Source organism: Rhizoctonia solani, chromosome 16 (genome assembly GCF_016906535.1).
Source record: "Rhizoctonia solani chromosome 16, complete sequence".
In the NCBI taxonomy this organism is placed as follows: Eukaryota; Fungi; Basidiomycota; class Agaricomycetes; order Cantharellales; family Ceratobasidiaceae; genus Rhizoctonia; species Rhizoctonia solani.
Window position 1 is genome coordinate 286,818 of NC_057385.1, and position 25,196 is coordinate 312,013.

The following is a 25,196-nucleotide window of genomic DNA, read 5'->3' on the forward strand; positions in this document are numbered from 1 at the left end:
ACCTACTCGAGCTCACCGCAATCCGAAAGCAGACAAAGACACCTTGTCGTGGTCAATCACTCCAAGTCAGCTGACTCCATCAAACATACAATTGGAAATATCTATTCATGCTACATGACATAATGGCTATTTAGCGCCCGGCCGTCTTTGCTTCTTTTCGCCTCTCCAACTCCTCTTTTGCTTGAGCCTTCAGCGCCTTGTCGTCATCCCTCCTTAATGATATATGCGGAATTAAAAACAATGTTGTAAAGAACGCAAACGCTGTCAACGACGCGCACACAATGAAAAGGGTCCGGAAACCGAGACGGTACCCGTCGATCACAATTGCCAGTGTCTCCGCATCTAGAGTGTGCCGAGCAGAGATCGGGTCGTTCAAAATTGCCTTGCGAGCCTCGTCAGACAGCGAAGGCCCCAATACTTTGACAATATGATTGGACAAGACGTTGTTTCTGGATAAAATGAATCAACTTATTCATTCATTTGGGAACCCTGGTGAGACTTACATGATACTTCCTGAGATCGTCAACCCGACCACGCCACCAAGGTTGTGGAGGAAGCTTCACAACATTCAGAAGCCCGTCAAACCTCTATTCTTTAATTTAGACTCACCTCCTTGCAGTGGTCGTAACGGCCATATCCTTCCTTTCTACGGCCGCCTGAACAGCAACCAACGATGGCTGCAAGGTCTGCCCGATTCCTACTCCGGCGAATATCGAAAACCAACTTGTCGTCCTAGACTCGAACTCTCGTCCAATGTTGCAAACAGTCCAAGGGCAATGACCACATCGCCCACCCTGAAAGCAAGAGCTCCTAAAGCCAACAGCGATCAGCCCGAATACAGGGTAGACTGTCCAGGCGTAATTGACGTACCCTAAAGCGACCCTTCCATGACACCATTGCGCCGCCCAAAGTAGAGAACAAGGCTGACCAAATGACGCGTTAGAAGAGTTCTTTTCGTAAGTAATTGATAAACCTACTTTGGAATAGAACGACTGGTAAGAGTAATGACGCCGACCGGATGGCAGAGTACCCGTACGCAAGCTGATAGAACGTGGGCAGATAGAAGATCTGAACGTACATCCCGTAGCCGTTGACAAAGTGCGTCAGCGCTGCGCCGACGACGACTTTGTATCGGAAGATGTACACTGAAAAGGGAATCAGGGACTACACTGTAAATGCGAGAGATTGACTGACTCGGGATCAACGGCAGTTCAGCGAATTTCCATTCCCAAATGACGAATCCAATACTAATCACGACTCCTAGTACTAGAGGAACAAGGACAGGCGCTTATCCATGAGTATTCGGCACCTCCCCATGTTAAACCCAACTAACGCATTCACATTAGCGAGTAAGCTAATCGGACACAAGAGTCACGTACGATAATCGCTCCGGTCCCAATCAGGACCAAAAGGGACCCTATGAAATCGACTTTTTTCAATTTACTTGGTAACAAAGCTGTCAATACTTTTATCTCTTTCGCAAGCGAAACACGTACTCTATGGCAGTTCCATGGACCTTTTTTAGAGGCATGAAGAAGTAAACGCATACAGAGGCGAAAACTGCCAATGGCATGTTCATCCGGAATATCCAGCGCCTAGGTGTGGAAATGAGGCATATACGCAAGTCGAATAAAGCAAGACCCACCATGACACTTTTTGTGAATATGCAGCTCCAATTAGGGGACCAATGCCATTTGAGAGCGCAACGAAAGCTCCCTGCGAAATGGCATGGTCAATCACTGATAGGATGTGAGACGAATCATGAGCTCACCAAGATACCCTGGTACTTGCCCCTCTCGCGAACGGTAACGACATCACCCACAATCAATTGTCCCACCAAAATTAATCCTCCACCTCCAATACCGGTGATCGCGCGGAAAATGATAAGTTGTACAACTGTCTGCGCCAGTGAAGCCGCAAGAGACCCAAAGAAAAAGATAGTTATAAGCGTATAAAGAACATTTTTGCGCGAATATATATCCGAGATTCGCCCGTAAAGAGGGTACATGCGGTACTCGTTCTAGAAAGCAGTTAGACTGACGATTCCAATGGGGCAAGATAAGAAAGAAGACTTGCAAGAAGTATGCAGACGCGACCCAGCTTATCTTGCTTCCTGCCACAAGCTCGGAACTGATAATCGACAAGGCCGCAGCAACTGCCTTTTCGTCGATAAGTGCTACTATCTCTGTGGATGCACATGCTAGGAATATCTGCCCAAAAGAGGTCATTTGGCGAAAGAGCTATTTTAGCGCTCGGACTTACAGTGATGATTTTCCGTCTGGGCAAGTAAAATGTTTGATCTGTGAGCCCATTCTCGTGTTTTGTGACGACCGGTCCTGGAGCTTTCTCAGTGTCGAGATTGGACTCTTCGCTTGGGGCAACTGCTACAGCCCCTTTTTCAAGGTCTGTGATGACGGCAGTCGGAGAATCGTTGACCGTTTCGACAGAAACCGACGAGGGAGCAGACGACTCAACCTTCTGGACGTCCATTGTCGTATACGAGTGTCAAGCCCGAGTAGAGAAAGAAGGCCTGAAGGGAGAGAGGGGAGTGGAGAAAGAAACGATTTTGAGCTCAAGGGGGCCACTGAGTACACCCGTATTTCGGAAAAGTCGGGAAGGCGGCTCCCACTCACAAACGAGACTAAGGAAACGCCCCACATTGTGAGAGTTTATACCCACTATCACATGGCGAGTGAGCCGACCGATGCAATTGTGCGGGTCTAATCTCAGTAATGAACTCGCGGTGTTCGAGGGGCCTGGACAAATCGATATTGTGAACACTCCTCAGAGTCAAGTTGCCAAGACAGAGGAGAGCTCTAGGCCGCCCTATTCCGGCCTCTCAATTTGCGGTAGTATCTCTTCTCCATGTTCCTGGCAGGTGCGTGTGGAGTTGGGCAATCTGGAAATGTCCGGTCGAACTGAGATATACAGGTGGTTTATCGCACAATCCGCAAGACATGAGTTGGACAAATAGGGAATCTAGCCCCGATATGGATATTTCAAATGATTGTGGAAGATGATCAGACCTCCTGACACTCTTAACTTTTGCAAAAGTAACCACGATCAGGGAGGAAATACGGCCTAGCTCGATCACACAACACCCGAGCTCTTTGCCCCCGAGCTTCCCGCCAGTGGTGACAAATTGACCCTTGCGCGCATCGCCTGCTCGTGAGTTCGATATCCGACGTTACTAACTCCATGATCACTACGTGATCAACAGGGTCCGAAACTACTTGACGAATTAGGCTCCAGATCGACGCCAATTTACCTCCGCACGAGAAGGCGCATAAATAGCTCTTGGCCAATCATCAACCTTCGTGTTCCTCCCTATGGAAATATTCCTGCCTAGCACTATGGTTGAGTCCTATGAGCGTCATCTCGGGCCTTTAGGGTCTTTTGCTTAGTGATTGATATGACGCTCCCGGTAACTTACCCTACCACCCCAAGCCACCTCGGCCGATGAAATCATATGCCTCTCTTTGGATCTAGTACAAATCCATGCAAGAGTGACCATCAGCCATCCTTTCATGAGCTCCTAACCGCTCTGATATCAACTATATCGGGAGTCGCTAAGGAGCTCCCGCATCTGCGGGGGCTCGTGGACGCAAGTTCCTGTTGTTCCCATGTACAGCCTATCACCAGAATGAGTAACCCCAACAGGACCCCGGAGAGGGCGAATTGTTCTTGGCGGGAACGGAGAGTGAGCCGGGCTGCTACCGGACTCTACTTGGGAACTTGTGAGTGGGAAGCTACCTCTATTATACAAGCTCTTGTCCACCCGCGCCTCCACAGCTACTTATAAATGGTCCAAAATTCACCTTCAAGAGACCTCACTCATACGTACACACTCTCATCCCTCCTTCCCAGATTTTTTTGCGCTTTTCATCATGAACGTATTCTCTGGAAAGACCGCACTTCTTGACTTCTACAACCCCGATAAAAATCCACCTCTTCCGGTGAGTAGATTTAGCCCGCCTTTGTTATTTCGCTAAAGTCTCTTGGCTACTTATTTAGCTTGTCGAACTTCCTTCTCATCCGTTCGAAGGAGACAATGTGAGAATCTATGCCAAGATGCTCACTCTGCTTCCAGCTGGAAACGTGAAGTCTCTGCCTGGTGGGTTCATATTTGCTTCAACGGTACCACCAAGTGTCGCTAATTGACACTTTCAGCGCTAAATATGCTCATGCGCGCTTCCGAAGCCGGAGAAATCAACGATTCTACCGAAGGATTGTCGAGTACTCGTCGGTAACACCGTCATCTCCCTCGGTATTGTTTCTAAGATCATGGGCGGCCCGCAAGTCGGAGCGTATATCTCCAACAAGACATCCCCTCAGAAAATGGAACTCTTGCGTTTCTTTGGGCTAGATCTGTGAGCATAGGCTGACCATAATTTGTGGAATAATTGAGCACTGACTGTATATTAGCACACTCTTTGGCGGCCCGGCCCAAGTTGAGCCCGCGGATGTCAATGGCGGTATTTATGCGGCGATTCAGGACGGCATGCGGCCCGGTTGGTATAATCCCGGTCAATACTCGAGCCCACAGGTATGTGCAATATAGATAGGACAAGTTTCGGAACAACGAACTGACCAATCTATCAGAACTCTGAGGCCCATGTACGATGGACGGGACCTCAGATTCATAGGCAACTACCAAAAATCAATATTTTTGCTGCTGCAGTGGGCACGTCAGGTGCGTCGCAAGTACTTCGGGTTAACGGATCCTGTACTAAACCTCGATTCTATTAGGAACAATGACTGGCACTGGAAGCTACCTCAAAACTGTCCGGCCCGATATGGTCAATTTGGGGTAGGTTGTCCAGCTGTCAAGACTCGAACTTCCTTCCTGATGGGATATTGTGATCTAGCGTCTTCACTGCCCCTGGCGATCGGGTCCCAGGCCCCCGGCCTATTGATCTCGTCCAGACTGTTGACCTTCCATGGCAAGAGGTCATCGACGCCGCCGAGCACGTGTCATCGAAGGACTCGTATCGAATCTCCCTTGAATTGTGCCGCCAGGGGCTACTTGTCGGCCCGAGTTCGGGCCTTTCCCTTCAAGGGTTATATCAATACCTTGAGAAGGCAAAGAAAAACGGCGAGCTTGACACTTGAGGGCTGACGACGGCAATGTATACTGTGAGCTGAAACCTTTTTTGGTTTCTAATACGTGGGTTAATTGAGCCGTTCTTCAGGTGCTTTTATCTGCTGTGACCAGCCCTATCAATACATCTCTGATTACTTTACCAAGCTCGACTCTTCTTACTTCCCACCCATTTATAACACAGAGCTCCTTGATAAAGACCTCTATCCCTACGGCGTTGATTGGATACTTTCACCCAGCGATGCATTCCGCCTGCTCTACCCGGCTCATGGATTGCAGACGCCCCCCACTTCGCCAACAGAGCTAGAAGAACTCAAAGATATCCAAGAACCGTTGATTCATGCACATGCAATGGTGATCGACTTGCGTTCGCAGAACGACTTTAAGCGCGCACATATACCTGGATCCAAGAACTTAGATATCCAGTGCTCTGGCAGTAAAAACCCATTCAAGAATCCGGGCATATTGGCCGAGTTGTGGGAGGTCCTCCGCCAGGCGTTGGTTCCGGGCACTAAGGATATGTCCAACAAGAGTGTTCTTTTGGTCTCATATAACGAAGAGATTGCATATGTGGGATGCAGTGTATTGCGCAAGGAGGGCGTCAAAGCGTTTGCGCTTGGTGGTGGATTTGAGAAGTGGAAAGAGGCAGGTTTAGACGCTGGTACTCCGACTACAAGGCATTAGGTGGAGGCTTTTGGACTATTCGTTTTGATATCCTTTTCCTACAGCTTTTGGTAAATATTCTGAATCTGAATCAATTGTAATTATACAACCGAATGTAAATGTAACTTTGCTTCAAATTTATGCGTACACTCTTGTTGCAGACGTCTCATCATCATTCGACATGTACAAAGCAGGCAGAAACCACACGCAGACCTGATGACTGGGGGTAGGTCCCTTGAGGATCTTTCGGAACGGAGCATGGCTTACTTGATGTTTAGGGGCACTTAGATCTTTATCGATATGGGCTCCTATATGCGCAGCAGCTATAACACATGGTTCACTCCAAGGCACAGAGCCGAGGTCTAGTTAGGCAACCAGTAAAATGTATGGGAGTCCTCGAGGGTCTACCATGATGCAATTGCGTTGAGCTGCTGGGGCGCCGAACAAGAAATTATGTCAACCTCAAGTGTGTAATTACGAAAGTTACTGTTTTGGCCCATCGGTAGTCTGATCAACCCTTCACCGGCAGCAGGACCACTTCAACTCATAAGTATTGGCAAGCCTGACGGTATTTCAAGTGCCCAATGAAGTTGAGGTTATATGTTACATTCTATAAATGAGGCTCTACTTTCCTGTCACAACAAATATCATACGCTTTTGTCGGGAGTCACGTTCCCAAAATGGAGTCCCTGAATACTCAAAGGTGTAGTCAAAAGCGTACTTACGACAGATTTCAACCCATAATCTTTGAACAAAGAAAGCACTATGATTCAGATAGGAGAGTGTAATCTCAATGAGTTTGGCGAGCATTGGTCACGTGACGCGCATAAATAACTCATCCGCGCTAAAGCCTCATCGCTGCGAAAGCCCGAATCTACGACCACAATCGTGACGAAGCTGCCTCTTACAATCTACCCGACTTGAAATAAAGAAACCCAATTTATACTGTAGAAAATCGCTCTGTTCTTGGAGTATCCTATCGTACTGGCAGCTTTTGTCGGCAGCTGAGGGAAAAGTGACCGATCGGAGCAAAGGGCGAGGGAAGGGAAGGCCGGTTAACTTAGTTTCTCGCTCTGTTCCTGCCCCATACTACTGGATCTCAAAGTTAACCGTACTTGTAATTACGAGAAATAAAATGTCCGAGTAGTTCCGGGGTCCTGCTCTGAGGTGGGCTCGCCCTTGGACGGTTATCCAACTTGCCCCACCGACCTTGGTCCCTTGCACTATACTACACTCGATCTGGCCAGTTTCTGTGTTTCAATCTTGGCATCACCACCTTGCCGATATCCTGCTTTACTCAGTTGCTTTTGATTTCTTTGATTTCCTTGTACGAATATTGGACCCACACGAGATGGGAGGGTCCATAAAGCCAGGCCTCAGTTTGAGAACTTGCGCTCAGAGTCCCCTCCCTTTGCCATGAAGCTATCTGTGCTACTAGGTGGACTTGCGCTCGTCTCTCCCGCTTTCGCGATCTTCCAGCTTGGATGCGGCGAGACCTGTAACGGCGTAATCGATGCTTTCGACCTTGCTTGCAGTCCTGATACAAACAGCACCATGGTACTTGTAAGTTTGAGTCTTTTTAGCGCTCTTATACTTTGAATACTTCTGGCTTTTGCCTGGGAATGGTGGTTTTGCGGTATACTAACTTGAGTTAATTTTGCGCAGCTTCCGACCTTGCAGTCTGTCAAGCCGAATCTCAGCCATATCTAAGTACGGTGGCATGGTGCATTCACTCGCGATGCACTTCAGCATCAGACAAGCAGATCCAGCAATATGGTCTTGGGTTCAAGGAAACCGTAAAGTTACCTGGCCGTCCTACGAAAGCGTTCTTCCAACCTCTGAGCCACCGCTCGTTCCTGAGGATTTGGAAGTTTTGAATTCGACTGTGCGAATTACGGACGAGTCTTATTGGGCCGAGTATGTTACTCAAATGACATTTTCGTATATTGAACGGTGGCACGTTCGCGTTGGGTATGTCTCTCCGTTCTACTTGAGGCAATTTCGCTGATTTTGTGGATAGTTACATTCTCATCATACTTGTCGTTCTGTCCTGCCTGATCGGCACCGTTCAGTACTTGCACTTGACCAGGTTCTACGCTACCCACTCTACTCAGTCGTGGAGGAGCTCGAAAACCATGACATGGTTCAAAAAGCACCTTGTTCTGCCCGCTCTTTTCCGTTCGTCGCATCGACGACCAGTTCTGTCATCCATGGGATATCTTCCTTCCCGACTTGCTGCCGTATTCTTGGGCTTGTTCTTCATTCTGAACATTATTTTCCTTGCCACACCTATCAAATCGGTCCAGCCCAATACGTGGTCTTCATCCCGAAAGCTAGAAGTAAACAACTACGTTGCGAATCGTGCAGGATTCATTTCTTTTGCGTTATTGCCTCTCACGGTTTTGCTCAGCGCACGAAACAACCCCCTTATTGCTATCACACGAATGACCCAAAATACCTACATATTGATCCATCGTTGGGTTGCAAGAGTATGCGCACTGCAGGCCGTGATTCATTCGGTTGCATGGACGATTCAGTGGTACTGGGAGAAGCCTGACGGAAGTAAGTTCAGGAGCGAGGCGGTGATGCCATATATGCGCTGGGGTACGTCTCGATTTTCATCCACTAACTCGGCTCGTGCTGATTTAATATCAAGGTTTCGCCGGGACCGTTGCTCTGTGCTTGATGGTCGGCTTCGCGGCCTGGCCCATCCGTCACAGATCCTACGAGTTCTTCATTTTCTTGCATATCGCGCTCGGAATTGTAAGCTTGTTGGGATGCTGGTACCATATGGACTATCGCTTCGCGGATAAGTACGGGTACAAGAACTGGCTGTACGTCTTCTCGCCTTCTGGCCTTATCCATCCCAAGTACTAATTTGCGATCAGGTATGTAACTTTCGGAATATGGGGGGCAGACAGGATCGTTCGGTCGCTTCGGATGCTTTACATTTCCTGGCCAGCACTTACTCGTAAACCCAACACCCTCGCCCAGGCCGAACTTGTACCTGGTCAATCTGCACTCGTCAAGTTGACGATCCCCACCCGCCTCGCGCTCTCCGCCAAACCAGGCCAATACGCATTTGTGCACTTTGCGTCTCTGTTCAAGCCTTGGGAAAACCATCCTTTCTCGGTTGCGAGCTGGAGCGTTGGAGGCGAAGATGCGGAAAAGGGAATCGAGGAGGATAAGAACTCGCAAAAAGGGTCTATTCCCTCGTTTACACCTGGCGCACCGCATATTACTATGATCGTCCGAGCCCATGGGGGTGCAACTGGACGGATCAGGGATACTATTTTGGCTAATCGCGGGCCGGTTGTGCTACCTATGCTTCTTGAAGGACCTTATGGCCACCCACAGCCTCTCGACGTGTACGAAACTCAAGTCCTTGTCGCGGGTGGAGTGGGCATCACCGCGTTGACGGGATACATTCAGTCCTTCCTTGCGTCTCCAAACAAGACAAAACGAATCATTGTGGTATGGGCGGCCCGGGAGGCTGAATTTATCCAATTCATGCTGGATCATAAGCTAGATGGATTACCTAATAACGTCGATTTGAAGATTCACTGCACTGGTGCGGGTGCGGAAAAGTTGGAGGGCAAACATACGATCGAGCTCGGGCGGCCGCAGCTTACGAGCTTGGTCAAGACTGAGGTAGCTGCTCTCTTCGAGGGGGAGAGGATTGCGTTCTTTGTGTCTGGAAGCGGGAGCATGTCGGACGAGGTCCGTCGGGCCGTTGTCGATTCGATCGGCGATGGGCCAGGACAGGTGGACGGCGACCGGGTTAATTTCTTTGACGAAGTGTTCGCTTGGTGATTTCTTGTCTGTATTTAATTTAAGAATTTTAATCTGAGATTATTCATGACTCCGCTTTTTGTTTGTTGCGGGCGGGATTTATTTAAGTGCAAAGCTTACGAAATCCAGGAACCGTTTAATAGAGCGAGGCTTTATGCACGTGACTCTGGCGCGACCAAAGTTGAACGTGGTGATCCCCACAAGGACCAAGGACCAAGGATGGCGTCGCGGCGCGAGAATCGGATGGCAGCTGCGCAGAACGATGCGCTCATGGAGTTTGAGAATTGTGAGTTATTTATTCGATTTATTTGGCGCCCAGCTGATATCGGGTCAAGTCAAGAAGAAATATCTGCTCGTGAACAAGCATGTTACCAAACTCAACTCGACGCTGTCCGTCCGGGTCGAAGAGCTCAATGACCAGCTCGCCATGCTCCAGCTTGAAAATATCCGCCTCCGTAGCGCCAACATTAGCTTGTCGGCCCAGTTGAAGCGAGAAAGGCAGCTAAAGGGGCGAGGCTCGGATCCCAAGACCGTAGCCTTAATTGATGCGGCAGTAAGTCCCATATTTCCACCAAAAAAATTACATGTTTATCATCGCATCCATCTCTAGACGACCGAAGCATTGCGACAATTGACAGCGATCAGAAACGCCCTCGTCAATGGCAATAGCGGCCAACAATCACCTCCCACACGCTCTATCCCAACACCTCCTTCAACAAGCCCCGCGGCACGTATTGTGGGGCCTGTACATCCCGGTCAGAATACCCGTATCCCTGTGGCGCGAGCTCCTGAATTTCCACCGCTCGTTGAAAGCTCTGAATCGGCTCGTAGCGCTAAGAGTAGGAGACGTAGTTCAGGAGGCATGACGACAGATGAAGAAGACGCCGAAGCGGAACCTCGGATTACTAAGAGGACTAGTCACGGAATACCCACGCCCTCATACCTGGAATCTGAATCGGAGGCTGAACTTGAGTCTAAAGGTCGCCGACGGGCTGGAAGGCAGTCTGCGCTCTTGGCTCGAAATTCGGTGGTAGAAGAGGATACGGCCAGAGACAAGAGTCCCGTTGAGCTAACTGTGGAGGTACCTGTCAAGACAAAGTTCAAATCTACTCCCGCCGTCACAGAATCTAAACGTAGCAAGCGAAAATTGGTCGAGAGTGAACCAGACGATGCGATCAAGTCCGTTGGAGTCATAGTTGATCTTCCTGACGAAGAGGAGGATTTCAAACCTCAGCACACACGTCCCCGGGCAGTGAACAAGCTGCAGGATGTGACAAACTCTCCAAGGAAGACTGTTGGAAGGGCTAGAGAAAAGGGGAAAATCGTCGAGGATGATGATGAGGAACCTGGTAAGTCTGACTCATTATTGCTTTGGCTTACGAGTCTAACGCGCGCACTAGTCATGATAGGTGCATATATGGGCACTCCTGCTATCAACAAGACACAATTACCCGAGCACGACCGTTTATACCCACTGTGGCTCCGCCCTCAGGTCGTCTCACTCCAACGTCCGGGACGGATGAAGACCCACTGTCGCGGCAGGGCGTGAACGACGAGCAAGGAAGAGCGTTAATTATGCGGAACCCAAACTTAATACGTATGTTCTCTACAACCACCTGTTTGGGATACTTGTACTAATTATTTGGATAGTAAAATGCGCAAACCGGCACCCGATGCCACCTCCTACGGCCGCTTCTCCCTTCCTACCTCTAAACCTCGCATCTCAACTTCCATCCCACGAGAATCTTCACCCCCTCCTGAATCGCCAATGCCCCCACTTCTCGACCCTGAGACCAAAGTTGATGATGGAGTGACAGTCCGAGCTAGACGACGAAGACCTACTAGCAGTGTTATTACGGATGACGACGATGGCGCGGAGGGATTAGATGCAGATGATGATTTATCCCTGGTCTTGTGAGGCGGAAGAGTGGAGGAAGGATTGCTGCGGATAGGAGACACTCGACCGCAGTTTAACCTGGTAATTAATTTCTTATTTCTTTTGCTTTTTTTCAGGAACATTGTGTTCTTGGTCAGATCGAACGGGGAAGAGTCTATGTTCTTGCTTTGGGCTGCGTTTTATTGCAAAAAGACCTTTGCATTCACTTTACTGTTGTTGTCTTCAACTTATTGATCCCATCCACTGTTCTTGTTTTTTTTTTTTCGTTATTATGGTACTATTATGCGGTATGCTCAATTCTACTGGTATAGCCAATCAAATACGCCTTTTTTTTCTTTTGCACATTTAATCTAACCTGAAGTGGCCCATACGCTCGATTGTATTCTAGAAAGAGAATGATGAGTCACATTAGCGCCTTGAGCGCATACAAGTGGATAAAGAGCGCGAATCGGCCTCATCTCATACTCACCCTCATCTCGATTGGCTTTTCCCGATCAGAACCGGGGGGGGGTGACGAGATGACCTGGGCTCGGCCGGGCGTGGGGACACCCCTGACTCATTTTCACATGTAACTTGCAATTGTACTAATCAACCTTGCAATTGAGCCTGGGGGTGCCGCACGGATTCTTTGCGTGATGGTCGGATTTCATCTCGGTGTATCAAACGCGGTGAGGTTGCTTTGATACGGGCGTTATGATATATGTATATGAGTACCATGGGAATGGGAGATATGATATCTTTTCCATGATACCCGAACTCAAATGAACTAGAACTTGGCAGGTAGCGGTGTGTATCCATTCCATGCGCCAATTTCCGAACCTGTGGTGAGAACTTCAGGACCTCGGAAATCGAAAGCGATGGAGAATCCCGTCATGCACCTCTAATAATGCACAGCTGGATAAGAGCACAACTAATAAGACCCCGATCAACGCTTAAATGACTCTCCCAGAGCTGATTGTGCCTCGGTGTCGATCTTGATTTGAAATTAATTGAAAGAAGCGCTTGTATCTATGTATGCTTGCAAACCCCTTGGTCTTCAGATTCAGGGCTTTTGAGTTTACAAGATTGTCTGGCTGTACAGTCCCAGGATCTCAGGATATATTAGTTTGTATGGAACTAGTGTGTCAAGGGCGCAGTTTGATGTTCATTAAATGCAGGGTTGTATAGTGGGCTAGATGCGGATGAAGGCTGGTGATTCGGATCGCCCCTTTGATTGTCGGAGAATATATTGGTCTTTTATACTTTTACATATTGTAAAAATGTGCGAGCTGTACGCGTGTGTGTGTCCGAGTACTATAACAAACAATTGCATCTGGTCTTGGTCTGTTTCCTCGGCTAAATTCGGTTGCGTCTCGATGCTTTCAAACAATACAGTACCTTAGACTCACCTCACGGGGCATGTATCTTGATCGCTTAAAGTTGAATACATCAAATCAATGAAGCACAATGGTTTTTATTTATCGCTGCTCAAACAGACTATATCTGAAAAGTACTCGAGATGATATTTGGAGCATTTTCTATAGGCTGAGACCATGTACCGAACCACCTATCCACAGATCCAACCCATTAGCCTTATAGTCCGGCTACTAGTTGAAGAACCCTGTCCGAAAGATTAATTAGCTCGGGTATATGCATTAATTCCTAACCAGCTCACAGTATTTGGCAGTATACAGTACTTGCACACTCTGTCCGGCCTTGCACGATGAGGGAGGCTGACCACCTTGAGTATCTACGCGGAAAATATACTTGGACAAGTTTCCAGAGGTATTCTCAAGCTCAAGCCAGTCGACATTCTGAGAGCCATCGGGCGAAGGAGCCCCCTTGACACAAGGATAGTTTTAGTTTTTGTTCTCATCATAATGGTCCACACCTACCCCAGTCTTCTTGGCAACTACGTATCCATGTCCACTTTGACCAAAATCGAACTTGGGAGCGATGCCTCCGCTCTGGGAAATAAAATAATGATGACCAAGGAAATGTACGTAAGGGCCAAGGAAAGATTCGATAAGGTCCCATCGCCCTTTTACGTTGTATGCATATTCATGAATGTCCCTGAACAGTTCTAGGTCGGTTTTGGTGAGGCAGCTGATATCAAGGAGCTTTGCGACGGCCCCGGCTGAGGCGTAGGTCCCTGTTGCACCGCAAGTGTAGTTCTAAAAAATTAATCAGTGCAAGCGCATAAGGTAGCTAAGTTGCTTCGTACTTGTGTGCCATATCCAAGAGCGATGTATTTAGCCTTAGCGCCACTGGGAACGCTGATGCCACTGGGAAGAGCGAGGTTCACGCCCGAGACATCACACTCATAAGATTGCTGAGCCGGAGCAGCCAGGACCGTGGCTACGAGTGCGAGAGCCGTAGAAAGATAGAACCGCATGATTTATCAAAAACGAGGAGCTAGTGGACTCTGGATAGTTGAACGGTGGATATATAAACAGACGTACCAATTCAGGCTACTTATATGCTTCCCCTGCCCCGTTCATGGGTAAAAATATAACGTTAAGCCCAAGACATTTTGCTCATGAACTAGAGCATCTATTTACGTTCGAAGATCAAGGCCGCGGACATCATGAAAAAACCTTGCACGAGTCGTACATGTCGTGAGAATATGTCCCTCGGGGTTGTTGGTTGGACACTTCTCAAAGTCTTGTGAGCTTCTGTACGTTTAGATGATTGTTAAAGATGTCAGAAAATCACGTAACTCATACTCACCAGTAGCCTACGCGGAAGTTCTCGGTTTCCCCCAGTCAGAAGTGGAATCACCGCGGCTCGCGGTTGAGGCTTGGCCCATGGGTATGTAGCAGATGGGCAGGTTCGTGGATCACAGAGTTGGACAAGGAATCATCAACTATGTGGTAGGAACATTTATTACCCAGTATAGACGTGGGAATACTATAATGGATGGAGATAAGTCGAGAATAGAGCGTTGACTCCGGGCTAGCGCTGGGCGGCAATCGTTACTCAACGTTGTTATTGTATCGCTGTTGTGACAGGTCTCTGCTAAAGGTTATGGGGTTCTTGAGAAGATGTTCATCGTATAATATCAATCCAACCCGGGAATATCGTATAGAAAACTAGAGGTGTTAGAGAATCTTCCCGAAGTGTCTACTTAGCCTGATAAACAAGTGCAAGGGTGTTCTGAATCATACATTGTGGTACTAGCAATAGTAGAACAATTACGACAACATAGTAGAAGGGATTGGACTTAGCATTATTCGAAATATGGGGTATCAACACATGTAGTATTCTGGGAGGTAGATTCAACTTCTCATTTCTTCGTGCAAGCCGAGCTAAAGTTGGAAGTAGGCTGGACTTGGATATACCTAATTTCTATTTCACTGGTATGATGGTAGCGATATCTGGTCTCAAACTCGGATGTCGCCATCGGGCCATACCGAGCGCGCTCGGGATGCAGTTCGGCGAGGGTGTGGATCTACTTCTCATGTGTTTTTACCTGAATCGTGATAAATTAAATACATAATAGATGACTTACTTTATGCTTATGCTTAGGCCTGTTTTCAGCGTTGTATAACACTTCACCCACAACAGCATGCCCGTGACGAAGTTGGGTTTCTATTTGAAAGGCAACATGGGCCACGCAATCCCAGAAGGGTGATATTATTCTAGGTTGACACCTTTTCTCCGGAAGCTAGGTTTTAATCGCTCGAAGAATGGGACCAATCACATCGTGGGGATGGGATAGGAGAACAAAATGGCTAAAATAATCCAGGAAATGTAGCTGGGTCACAGTCAACACGGCAAGAAATAACTTTGGATAGTCATAAGGGTGGTGGCTAAAGAGCTTAAGCTTGATTACCATAATCTAGTTGACTGACGCTTAAATCACTCGTCGACCACGTGATGGGAGAGCTGATTGTGCCTTTGGAGAGTGGGTTTGAAATACATATGTTTGTATCCAAGACTGGCTGGGGTCCTGTCAACCCGAGGCGGGATCTCCACCACCACAGCCAAGCCATGTGAAGCCGTTGTCTCCTGAATCTAGTCCTGGTCGGCCATTTTCCTGGGGTCCCAAACTCTTGGAACGTTGGGAATTGTGACCCGTATCAAGTTGGAGTTAGTATAAATCATTGGGTAAAAAGCGAGTGGTAGAGCATCCTCCTTCGGACGGATACCTGCTGCGCTTGCTCTCTTATTCCTGGAATACTCCTTTCACAATGGACCATGATCATGACTCGATGGGAGGGAGCTGCACTGTGAGTTCGCGAAATTATCTCTCGCCCTCTTGATCTGTGATTAATGTCCACCGTTATAGATGAATATGGTACGTTGGCCCACCACAGCTCCTTACCCAGCTTGTATTCTTACTTTACGAATGTCAGCTTTGGAACTGGCAAACTATCGACGCTTGCTTTGTCTCTGCTCAGTGGCATGTTCGGTCCAAAGGTATGCCGGTTCATCCTCCATAGCTGAAGTTGAAGTAAATGAGCGATTTTGGCGCATGAATAGTCGGATTTGCGTTCTCAGTTATTGGCGTCTTCCTCATAGTTCTTGGGATCGAGGCCTTCAGGCGAAGCGCTCGGGATTATGACCGCTGGGTTACAACGCAGAAAAAGATACGACTCAACAATAATTCTTCGTTGACGCAGTAAGTCCTTGCTCGTCGTCATCCAACGCAATCATAACTCATAAACTATCAGTTGGGATCTGAGGCCTACATGGAATGAGCAAGTTGTCCGTGGGCTGTTTTATGGAGTACAATTCAGTGCTGCCTATATTCTAATGCTTATTGCGATGAGCTACAAGTGAGTTATTTATGCGTATATTGTGGGACTCAGTACTGATGTCTACTATTTTGTAGCGGATTTGTGTTATTTGCTATCTTCCTGTGAGTCTTGAGCTCCCTTATTATACTCATACATCCATGACTCATATTTTTGCTAGGGGAGGCTTTGTTGGGTATACTTTATTTGGAGGGGATACCTTTGAACTAGGAGCGACCAGTGATGCTGCGGCGGGAGGACATAGTAGCGCCTGTTGCTAAGTATGCCCCAAAGTTTTACGGGCGCGAACGTACTTGCGTGCTTTGAACGATGGACTGTGATTCTCTCCTTTGTATAGTAACATATTGATGTGACCCCTGGTCGGAATTGAGTTGCCGATACTTTGACACGAAGTTTAGTTATGTTCCCATAGTGGCAATCAGGACGAGCGATGCTGTACATGGAGCATATAAGAAGGTTTATCCGGAATTAATTGTATGGTCAGCTCATCTGTGCGGGTATGGCCTCGCAAACCCAGAATTGAATAATTCAGTCATCACGTTCCTGCCTAGTATGGGCAGGTGGCGCTTACGCTTAGACAAAGTCATGTGTAGCTGACCCAGAGCTACTGTGTATCATTTGCGTAATTTGATTACAATACTGTCAGAATCAATTGAACGGTCGGGGGTCATGTGTATACGTTATCGTGTTGACGCATGGTCCTTTACAACACCAGTGCTTCTTTCCAATTATGTACCGTAACCATAACCATCCGGCAATAGAAATGAAACCGTGTATGTACAGCACAACGCCCTTATCTGTTTCTGGTATCTCTCGTATGGCGAGTGGATAAGTAACATAGAGGTTATAACCTATACATTTAAAACCACCACATCCAGAGTAGATTTGCCCATACGATGTAAATGAATAAATGATGACTTCGTTCTGATTCAAAAACTAGAATAGTGAACTTACTTGGCTATCATTCCCATTCAATGTAGATTTCATACGGTACATTCATAAGTTCCCTGGACCAGAAAGCTCGGTCTAAGTAGGCATATGCCAAAGTACAAGACTACAAACTCGCAAATATGCAAATTCGGGTGCTTATAATGCCTTCTCGTGATGCAATCGATCAAAATTACAACTCGGTCAAACTCTTTTATTTGACTGTGATAATATATGCATTCTGCTGGTAATCGCAAACTAAGTTTGCGACTGGGGGAATTTGCAACCGTCCTTCTTGGGTTGATCCTGTATAGCATCAGACATGTGACTTGGCCAACCGATACAGCTTCCTTTTGACCGCAGTCAAGTCCTGTCTCTCACGTCAACCACCGCTTGTTCAGGGAACCGCTTCTTCAGCTCTTGGCATAACTCTCAACATAGGTATATCGATAGGCTTACCATGCCAGTTGCGGTAGGATCGATACAGATACATCACCGTCCCGCGCGTTGCGCGCGTTGCGATCAACACAGCACTACCTTCTCTCCGTCTCTAAGTCTACATATACAATGAATCTATTCTCTGCACTTATATATCTGTATGAACTAGCTCAAGCACTCTAACTTTGACTCTCCTTGGCTATCTTGGTTCTTTCTCGTTATCCACTTTCCTTTAATTTGGTCACTCAACTCAAGTCTGATCCATGACGAAAACAAAAGAATACGAATACGAGCTCCAAAGCTTTCCCAATAGCCTTCTTATTACCGAAGAAATCTCCCATCGCCGATTTATAGCATCATATATCACATCTTTAACTCTCACATGTTCTAGCGCCGCCGCCTCTGCCGGAACATTGTTGCCCCTCACCATTCCAATCTGCGCGTTCAAAGCGAATAAAATAAGAGTACATCGAAAGCAGCTCAAGATGGTTCGGATAGAACTTCAAAGAAGATGTCTTTCGCCTATGGAAAAACGAAAACGAGACGTTCTTGTCCCAGTTGCTGCAGCATTTACGATATATGCCATCACCTTCGGTATTGCGGATGCAATCGATATTGTTCCAGAGGGTTTCCAAGAAGCTTTGCACGACAAGATAGAAGGACTTTTCGGGGTCGCAGATGGGGTAAGCGTTTAACATTCGGGTACTTAATGCAAGTACTGACAATGTCCTGAAGAGCGGGGGATTAGATAAAGTTGGAAACACTTATGAATCGTTTATCCTGGCCGAGGCTGCTACACCTTTGACCAATGCACTTGTACAGCATGGGTATAAGCCAGGGTGTCCACCACCACTACCTCCAAGGCCGGTAAGTCTGCTTTTTTGACGATCTGGAATTTTTGTTAAATCATTATTTGCGATCGGCAGATGAAGAAAGATCAGTAAAGAGACGATTTATTATTGCCTTGGATTGATCGAACGTAGAGATCATAATTTGCCCATCATCAAATTTGGTGCTCAAATGGCACGAGGTTCTTGCTGATTCACCGGGATCATGTCAGCATACATGTTGTATGTTACTACATGGCGGGAGTAAAGGACGCCCTCCTCCTGCCATATTGAGCTCTATATGTTTACATAGATTTTTTTTACTAAATTCTTAGAGTTCTATTCATGTATTTATTCTATTTATTGATAACATTATCACAGCTATCTTGTATGTTGGCGTCTTTTCGCCATATATGCATTCCACTCTTGGTATAGCCTGAAATTTTCTAGCCTACAGCATGATGGTCGCTTGTCTACGAAATATGGATAAAATATAGATGTGTAGCAGCCGATAGTTATACCAGGCCTGGGCTATGAGAAGACGCCAAGTTTAATGTCGACTTCGAGCTAGACTCATGCCAAGGACCCAACAAGGCTGCAAAAGGTAAACGAAGGATTTATTTATTCATCCGACCGTACATGCAAATTCAAATATGCCCTTAATTTTTACTGGTATACACGAAGAGCGGCAATGTCCCAGTATGCGTTCTTGAACGCAGACGGGTTGTTATTGACATAGTCTAAAGAGCATGATGAGTTTTCAATTCGGATCAACGAGGGCGAGGTCAAACTTACCAACACAGGTCCCTGGGCACCCAGAAGACCCATAGACACTACCGGCCCAGTCCCCACAGAAAGTCAAGTTGATGATGATATTATTGGGACCGAACTTGCTATCGAGGTCACAACTGGAATTGACAAATGCAGCGAATGGGGTCCCCCATGAGGATGTGTTGATGGAGCCCGAGCCGTTCTTGACTTGAGCAGGAACGGTAGCCGAGTTACGAGGCCAGAACCAGACTTTGATGTACGTCTTGGTCCGTTCCATCGCGTACCACCCGCCGCCGTTAGCATTGAATTGCGGGCCGTACGAGTTGGCGAGAGGATTCCTGACACCACAACCTGTGTTGCTGTTGACTTGCCAATTGCAGTCGGTACTAGTCGTAGTCCTAACATTTTGGAACGGATAAGTTTAAATGAGAGATAATGTTGAGACAAAAATCTTACCCGGTCTGGTCACGGATGACAGGTTGAGTGCAACCAGGGGTTGTATGTAGGGTTGCAGCATTGGGTGCTTGGTCATTAACACCCTCGATAATGTCGATCTCGCCGTCCGATGGCCAGCTGACAGTCGAACTCGTGGTCCTGTGGAGAATTATTAGATGCGCATATATCATTGGTTTTACATCCACCTACCAGTATGCCGGCCAGGTGCCACATCCTTGAGGCATATGCCTCACGTCCATAATCTGGACATGATTATCCCATTGCTTCTTGCTAATGATACGAACGGAATTTCGCCCTGCTCCAGAAGCACTGAGCGTCGTGGTATAGTCAGCGCGCAGTATGAAAGTATTCCCATTCGCATATGTAAGATTGAGGCGCTGGGCGGTTGATTGATCAACATAACTTTGTCGGGTTGTGAGTCGGCGCACATCAATACAAGGACGAGGGAACCTACTTGACGCGCCCATGAGTAGGGTCAGCGATGGCTTCATGATTGAATCCGGATAAGAAAGAAGATCCAATAAATGTGTCGGTAACGCCATACGTCGCGGCACGAGCGACAGAGGAGATGGCTAGAGTTATAAATGACAGGGCGAGCATGGTGGATTTGAGAGGACGAGAGGGTTACTACTTAGTGCAGGACTTCATTCGAGTGATATAGAGATTATACCAAGGGCAGAGCGCTAAGGAAGCGTATGTCGGACATTTTGTCAATAAGCGATTCATGAAGAAGCGGTCGTTTAGAACAGAAGACTCAGGTCGGGGGTTGTTCTGGTAGACCGATTATCGCCTTCAATAGATAGTTGAGGTATCGAAGAGAGGCAAAGGGGGTGAGAAGCAAGAACAACGACTTGGGAAATACTTTTTTTGATCACGCGATGTGTATGCACGTCGAGACGAAGCTAGGCAACCTCGAGCGCCGGCTTGAGGGAACCATATGCGTTGTTGGAAGGTACAATTCACATATATGAGTGTTACTGAATGGGGACAGTTCCGGATACGCATGAAGTCGCAATAATACAATTGCGTTCAGAAGGTGGGGATAATCGCATGCAACAGTGAGCGCTCGAATAGGCGAACTCGCGACTGGACGCACCCCGTGATCGCCAAGAGAAAGCACATGATACTAGTTTGCCGTATTGGTCACGGATATAAGGTATCGAGGTCGCTATTCATGCTTCTATTCTGATCGGCCATGGCTGCTCGGTCGGGTACTGGCAGAGAAGGGAATAATGCCACGTCGTTGGGGATGGGGAGTAGATCACACGGTGGCTGTGTTTTTGCAGCGAAGGTGATCGACTGTAAATCCAATTGAGGGCAGACGAGGAACTTCTCTTGGCTTAACTACCAAGAGTCGATGAACGAATCTGAAGCACGCTTATTCGTGCATATTTTTACATCAGAGCACCCATGTACGCAACAACCAACAGTCGCAGTATTGCAATTGAGCTTAGAAATGCTTCAGCACGCTCAACGAGGAATCGTGGGTTCGTAAGGCAGAGTGGGACAACACAACGTCACTTTCGGATCGTCTAGGGCTGCTCACATTTTGGCCAAGTAAACCGGCTGAACCCTGCGGCTCATATTTCCAAAGTTCGCGAGCAAGGGCACTATATATATTGATATCTAGGTCTGAATGAATATTGATTTGCGCTGCAACCGTATACAGAAAATAAAGGAAGGCGGTTCGTAGCTAAATGCGTACCTGTTATACTGATTATGAGCTACGGTATGCCAAGCAGTACCTTTGAATTTAACAAAATAGAACTTATCCTCTACCCGCTCGCCCGCGTCGGCCATGAGACCCAGATCAGTGAGGTTGGGGAACCCCCGCGGCTGCGAAGCAGCGAGGGTGGACCGGGCGCCCGACCGCGAGTCTTGCTCGTGGGTGGGCGACCAAAACCAGCTCCCGTGACCTATGGGATGGTGGGTGGGATAAAAGTGACACGCAAAGGCGTGCCGCGGCACTCAGTGAGTGCGAGGCCAGACGGTGGAGGAGGTCGGACGCAAGTCGACACGGCGTGGAGCGGTCCTCACGTGACTCGCTACATGCTCTGGCTAAGTCCTGTTTTGCGACTCCGCAGGCCTTGTCGCAAAACGTCCATTTATAGTTGATTCTGACTCCTTATTCACTCATTTACTTTGACATCCCAAATTATTTTCATCAGCTGTCCCTTCAATAACCACAGGATGACTAAAGTGCATAAAACGTTATTAACTACCACTCCTGAATATTCATCTACGTCGGTTCGTTTAGTTCGTTCCAATCAGAATTCAGGGAGGGGGGGACAATGGCCATCATATCCAAGGTTGGCACAATAGTGCGATTGAACTTCTTATAATAGCAGTGGACCACATCAGCGTTCCGTCAACAGTCCAGAGTACATATCAATCCTTCGCATAAATGCATTCAATTGAAATTTCGGGTGGCTTTATTTATATATGTTCAGCACGCTCTCAGTTACATTACCTCAAGTGTTGGAACTGTTATGTATTTATGGCTTTAGACTTCAAGCTCATCATGGACTAATTATTAAAATTGGGCGACTTTGCTAGCACTTGCATGTACTTCTTTTGAAAGAATCATCAATCCTTCACTCAGGAAACCACCGATGATTAGGAGGATCCGCTAGACCGCAAAACGGCGGCCTAAAAAGATAGGAAGAATTTGAAAATATAATTTGTTGAAAACCACTAGCGCTGCCCTAATTTTGATAATGTCGACATCGAGTTTGAGAACTTTTCTTACGCAAGGGGCCAACTTGTTTATTCTGTACTCGAGCCTCGCTATTCTGGCGGTCTGGTAAGGTATATGGACATCGAAAACCTAGATTCTGTTTGGATCCTAGGCTCTCCTGTCTGTAACTTGGTGAACTAGAAATATTTAGACGCACACTCAGTTGCTCTATTGGGTATCCTTTACGTAGATTTACGTCACTCCTTGATGAGCTGAAGTAGCTAGCTACTCTTGCGAATGTGACTGTTAGTTCGGGAGGGTTTGAACCTTGAGATGTTTTAAACCTATACTATGGTAACATAGGGCCAAGAACCGTCATGTTGAGTGGTTTGCGTTTGACTTGAATATTGCGATTGTTCGGCTTATATCCCTATAATTACTAAAAAGCGGGGTTACGATAGTAGCCCTCAATTCATTCTCCCAACTGGAGTAGAATGAACGTTCTGGGGTTCGCCGCAAGGTACACTCGTTGAAATGGATTCATTCCGCCTTTATGTCAGCTATATAAATTATCAACATCTAAGCGTATAAAAGGGCCAAGGGCGTTGCCCTATGGCTCGGCTACCCTACGCACTGTATCAAGTGTTATTCCGGTAGGATTAAAGTCACAATCAATTTCAACTATATTTTCAATAACCATCACCATTTCTTTTACAGGTTTGACGAAAATGAGGTTGAAATTTGTCGCTCTTGCTCTTACCTTCTGCGCCATCCCATCTCATGCGCTTTGGTGCTGCTGTAGCCAAGTAGATGAATCGAGTCAAGACTGCTGTCATCGGCTAGGAAAGGGCGAAACCTTCTACTCTCCGAAGTGTGGTCTATGGAACGGTCAGACTTGCGATGTTGGCCCCGATTACCTAGACCAAGAGGCGTACAAGCAATGTTGTGGTAGTCTGGAGGGCATCCTTGGAAGCTGCTTCTAAATCGGTATGTGTCTGGCCCAGGCCTCTTCAACGTGTGTGTGAATGTATTGCTGAGGCTCCGTTTATGTCTGACATTGGCCAATACATAGTCACCATTTTTGTTATGTGATTGGTATCCTGGCTCCAAACGTTCGGCGGCTTGTGATTAATTGGATAAATGAATCAATAGTTTTCATAGAAATCGCTCAAATTTGCCATGCCTCGCTTTTCATGGCAAGCGGCGTATGTTGGTTGTGTGCCATTTAAAGGCCCAGGAAGCACTGCACTTGGTACAGGGAGTCTGGAGGTCAATACACAAAACCGCTCAGACCGGGGTCAGATCCTTGAAAAGGTGGCACCTGGCAGTAAGCCACGGCCACTATGAAAGTGGGTGTATGCGCTTATCCGACCGATTGAAAATATAAATATCACTGGCTACGCAATAGTGATGAAGTCATGGGAAGCCGTCGAATTGAATAGTTGCATCATAGGTGTTGAGATCGGCGTAGACGTGTTGTTGTAATTGTTATGGATATGTCTACTTTTGGAAATGAACATAGCGGTCGTCCTATGGTGTAGCGCTAGGAAACATACAAAGAATTTGATTTACAGCAGCAATAGATTTCGCTAATTTGGTGTATTCCCATTGATATCAGCTATATAGCCAGAGTTCTAACTATTGGGATGTTGCGGACTTGGATGAATCTGGAGTGATAAATGAGGCATAAAAGACCATGACCGAATGCGAGCGGCTCAGTCAACGAGAATGTGTTGGGAATGTTTCAATATGCAGTATGCAGATTAAGAACCAGGAAGGCACGAGTAAACGACTCTTGGTCGCAAAGTAGCTGAATTGTCTAATGGGTCTCCATTGACCGTGGCGGAGATGAGTGCCCGGAGTGATCACCACTCGCGTGATACCACAGAATCCTGTTCAACAAGTTTAAGAAGTGCAAGAAAGTAACTAGCACTTTCAGATTTTCACGTTACGAAGTAGATTGATGTTCATACATTATTTGTTTGCAGTAGCTTTTGAATAAGCAACTGGACGGTATATGCATGGTTTTATGTAGCTAATAGTACAGAGGAATTCAGTAAATGCGATTCCACAACAAAAATAATCAGATGATACAGAACTGTAGCCAGGAATGATCCAAAAAAGTCGGCTGTTGTCGTATTTTCGCACATGAGTTTATGTAAAATTATTCGCAGCGTAGTTATTCACCCTACTGCTGGCCCCAGGTTGGTAATACTCCTTATGGTGAATTTGCCCATATGCACATGAGCCAATAATTTCCTCTTCGTCGTCTTTACCCCCTTCTGCCATGTAACATAGGAAAAGAACATATCCAACGTTGTCATTCGTATCTACAGTTGAAGGATATGTTTTCTTTACGCATCTTGCTGATATAAGGTGATTCGATATCGCCGGGCTCGTGTCTGAAGATTGTGTGTTGTACATCGTAGCCTACGTAGACGCACGACCGGGGACTTGGCAGATGCATCGGGGCGAGTCACGTGTACCCTTTCGGTCTGCTGCAAGTCTGTACGTCGTTTTTGTCTTCCTTCTTCCTTCTTCCTTCTTTCTCCATTCTCACCTTGCCCGCTTCGCAGTCTCAGTTATAGGCCCGTATTATTATTCCAGGTATATGTACTCGTTTTTCTCGCCTATCACACCACTCGCTGAGCATAGCTTGGGCCATCCGTCTCCACCTTTGCCGCTTCGTGGCTGCTGGGCTTTCCCACTATGTATTCTCATCTTAATCGGTGTCCATAATTTCGAATGCATCTTCTGTTATATTGAATTCATTTATTACGCCTATCACTCCACGAGCTTGGCTAGCTAAGACCTCAATTTCACTTGCCACTTTGGGAGATGTACATGTGAAGAACAGTAGTACAGCCACGCCACATTTCTTTTGCCGACGACCACTTTGCACCCATAG

General features: G+C 47.1%; 8 protein-coding genes across 8 annotated transcripts; 5 read left to right on the plus strand and 3 right to left on the minus strand.

The window, feature by feature from the left end:
• Positions 1-130: 130 nt before the first annotated feature.
• RhiXN_01316 (major facilitator superfamily transporter) lies at positions 131-2,490 on the minus strand (the record flags this gene model as incomplete). The annotated part of the gene is made up of 14 exons (XM_043321135.1): positions 131-449; positions 504-557; positions 610-732; positions 794-810; positions 871-923; positions 978-1,145; positions 1,195-1,260; positions 1,310-1,328; positions 1,380-1,443; positions 1,497-1,595; positions 1,646-1,716; positions 1,772-2,020; positions 2,073-2,210; positions 2,263-2,490. 14 exons carry the CDS (start codon positions 2,488-2,490, stop codon positions 131-133), a joined length of 1,668 nt encoding a protein of 555 aa, XP_043186958.1.
• A 1,397-nt stretch (positions 2,491-3,887) lies between these two features.
• Positions 3,888-5,785, plus strand: RhiXN_01317 (cysteine synthase; the record flags this gene model as incomplete). Its single annotated transcript, XM_043321136.1, has 9 exons — positions 3,888-3,956; positions 4,015-4,114; positions 4,171-4,242; positions 4,301-4,370; positions 4,426-4,546; positions 4,603-4,693; positions 4,750-4,810; positions 4,869-5,038; positions 5,193-5,785. 9 exons carry the CDS (start codon positions 3,888-3,890, stop codon positions 5,783-5,785), a joined length of 1,347 nt encoding a protein of 448 aa, XP_043186959.1.
• A 1,717-nt stretch (positions 5,786-7,502) lies between these two features.
• RhiXN_01318 (Ferric reductase like transmembrane component) lies at positions 7,503-9,577 on the plus strand (the record flags this gene model as incomplete). The annotated part of the gene is made up of 4 exons (XM_043321137.1): positions 7,503-7,735; positions 7,785-8,368; positions 8,421-8,598; positions 8,653-9,577. 4 exons carry the CDS (start codon positions 7,503-7,505, stop codon positions 9,575-9,577), a joined length of 1,920 nt encoding a protein of 639 aa, XP_043186960.1.
• A 198-nt stretch (positions 9,578-9,775) lies between these two features.
• Positions 9,776-11,474, plus strand: RhiXN_01319 (uncharacterized protein; the record flags this gene model as incomplete). Its single annotated transcript, XM_043321138.1, has 6 exons — positions 9,776-9,842; positions 9,892-10,109; positions 10,167-10,905; positions 10,957-11,064; positions 11,099-11,153; positions 11,207-11,474. The coding sequence occupies 6 exons, from the start codon at positions 9,776-9,778 to the stop codon at positions 11,472-11,474; spliced, it is 1,455 nt and encodes a 484-aa protein (XP_043186961.1).
• A 1,565-nt stretch (positions 11,475-13,039) lies between these two features.
• Positions 13,040-13,827, minus strand: RhiXN_01320 (uncharacterized protein; the record flags this gene model as incomplete). Its single annotated transcript, XM_043321139.1, has 4 exons — positions 13,040-13,053; positions 13,108-13,273; positions 13,328-13,606; positions 13,657-13,827. 4 exons carry the CDS (start codon positions 13,825-13,827, stop codon positions 13,040-13,042), a joined length of 630 nt encoding a protein of 209 aa, XP_043186962.1.
• Positions 13,828-15,625: 1,798 nt separating this feature from the next.
• On the plus strand, positions 15,626-16,452 carry RhiXN_01321 (copper transport protein CTR2; the record flags this gene model as incomplete). Its single annotated transcript, XM_043321140.1, has 7 exons — positions 15,626-15,664; positions 15,724-15,732; positions 15,791-15,854; positions 15,918-16,056; positions 16,109-16,213; positions 16,270-16,296; positions 16,353-16,452. The coding sequence occupies 7 exons, from the start codon at positions 15,626-15,628 to the stop codon at positions 16,450-16,452; spliced, it is 483 nt and encodes a 160-aa protein (XP_043186963.1).
• Positions 16,453-18,042: 1,590 nt separating this feature from the next.
• On the plus strand, positions 18,043-18,501 carry RhiXN_01322 (uncharacterized protein; the record flags this gene model as incomplete). The annotated part of the gene is made up of 3 exons (XM_043321141.1): positions 18,043-18,240; positions 18,293-18,424; positions 18,484-18,501. 3 exons carry the CDS (start codon positions 18,043-18,045, stop codon positions 18,499-18,501), a joined length of 348 nt encoding a protein of 115 aa, XP_043186964.1.
• A 549-nt stretch (positions 18,502-19,050) lies between these two features.
• Positions 19,051-20,211, minus strand: RhiXN_01323 (glycoside hydrolase family 16 protein; the record flags this gene model as incomplete). The annotated part of the gene is made up of 5 exons (XM_043321142.1): positions 19,051-19,124; positions 19,180-19,553; positions 19,612-19,749; positions 19,801-20,013; positions 20,066-20,211. The coding sequence occupies 5 exons, from the start codon at positions 20,209-20,211 to the stop codon at positions 19,051-19,053; spliced, it is 945 nt and encodes a 314-aa protein (XP_043186965.1).
• Between the last annotated feature and the right edge of the window lie 4,985 nt (positions 20,212-25,196).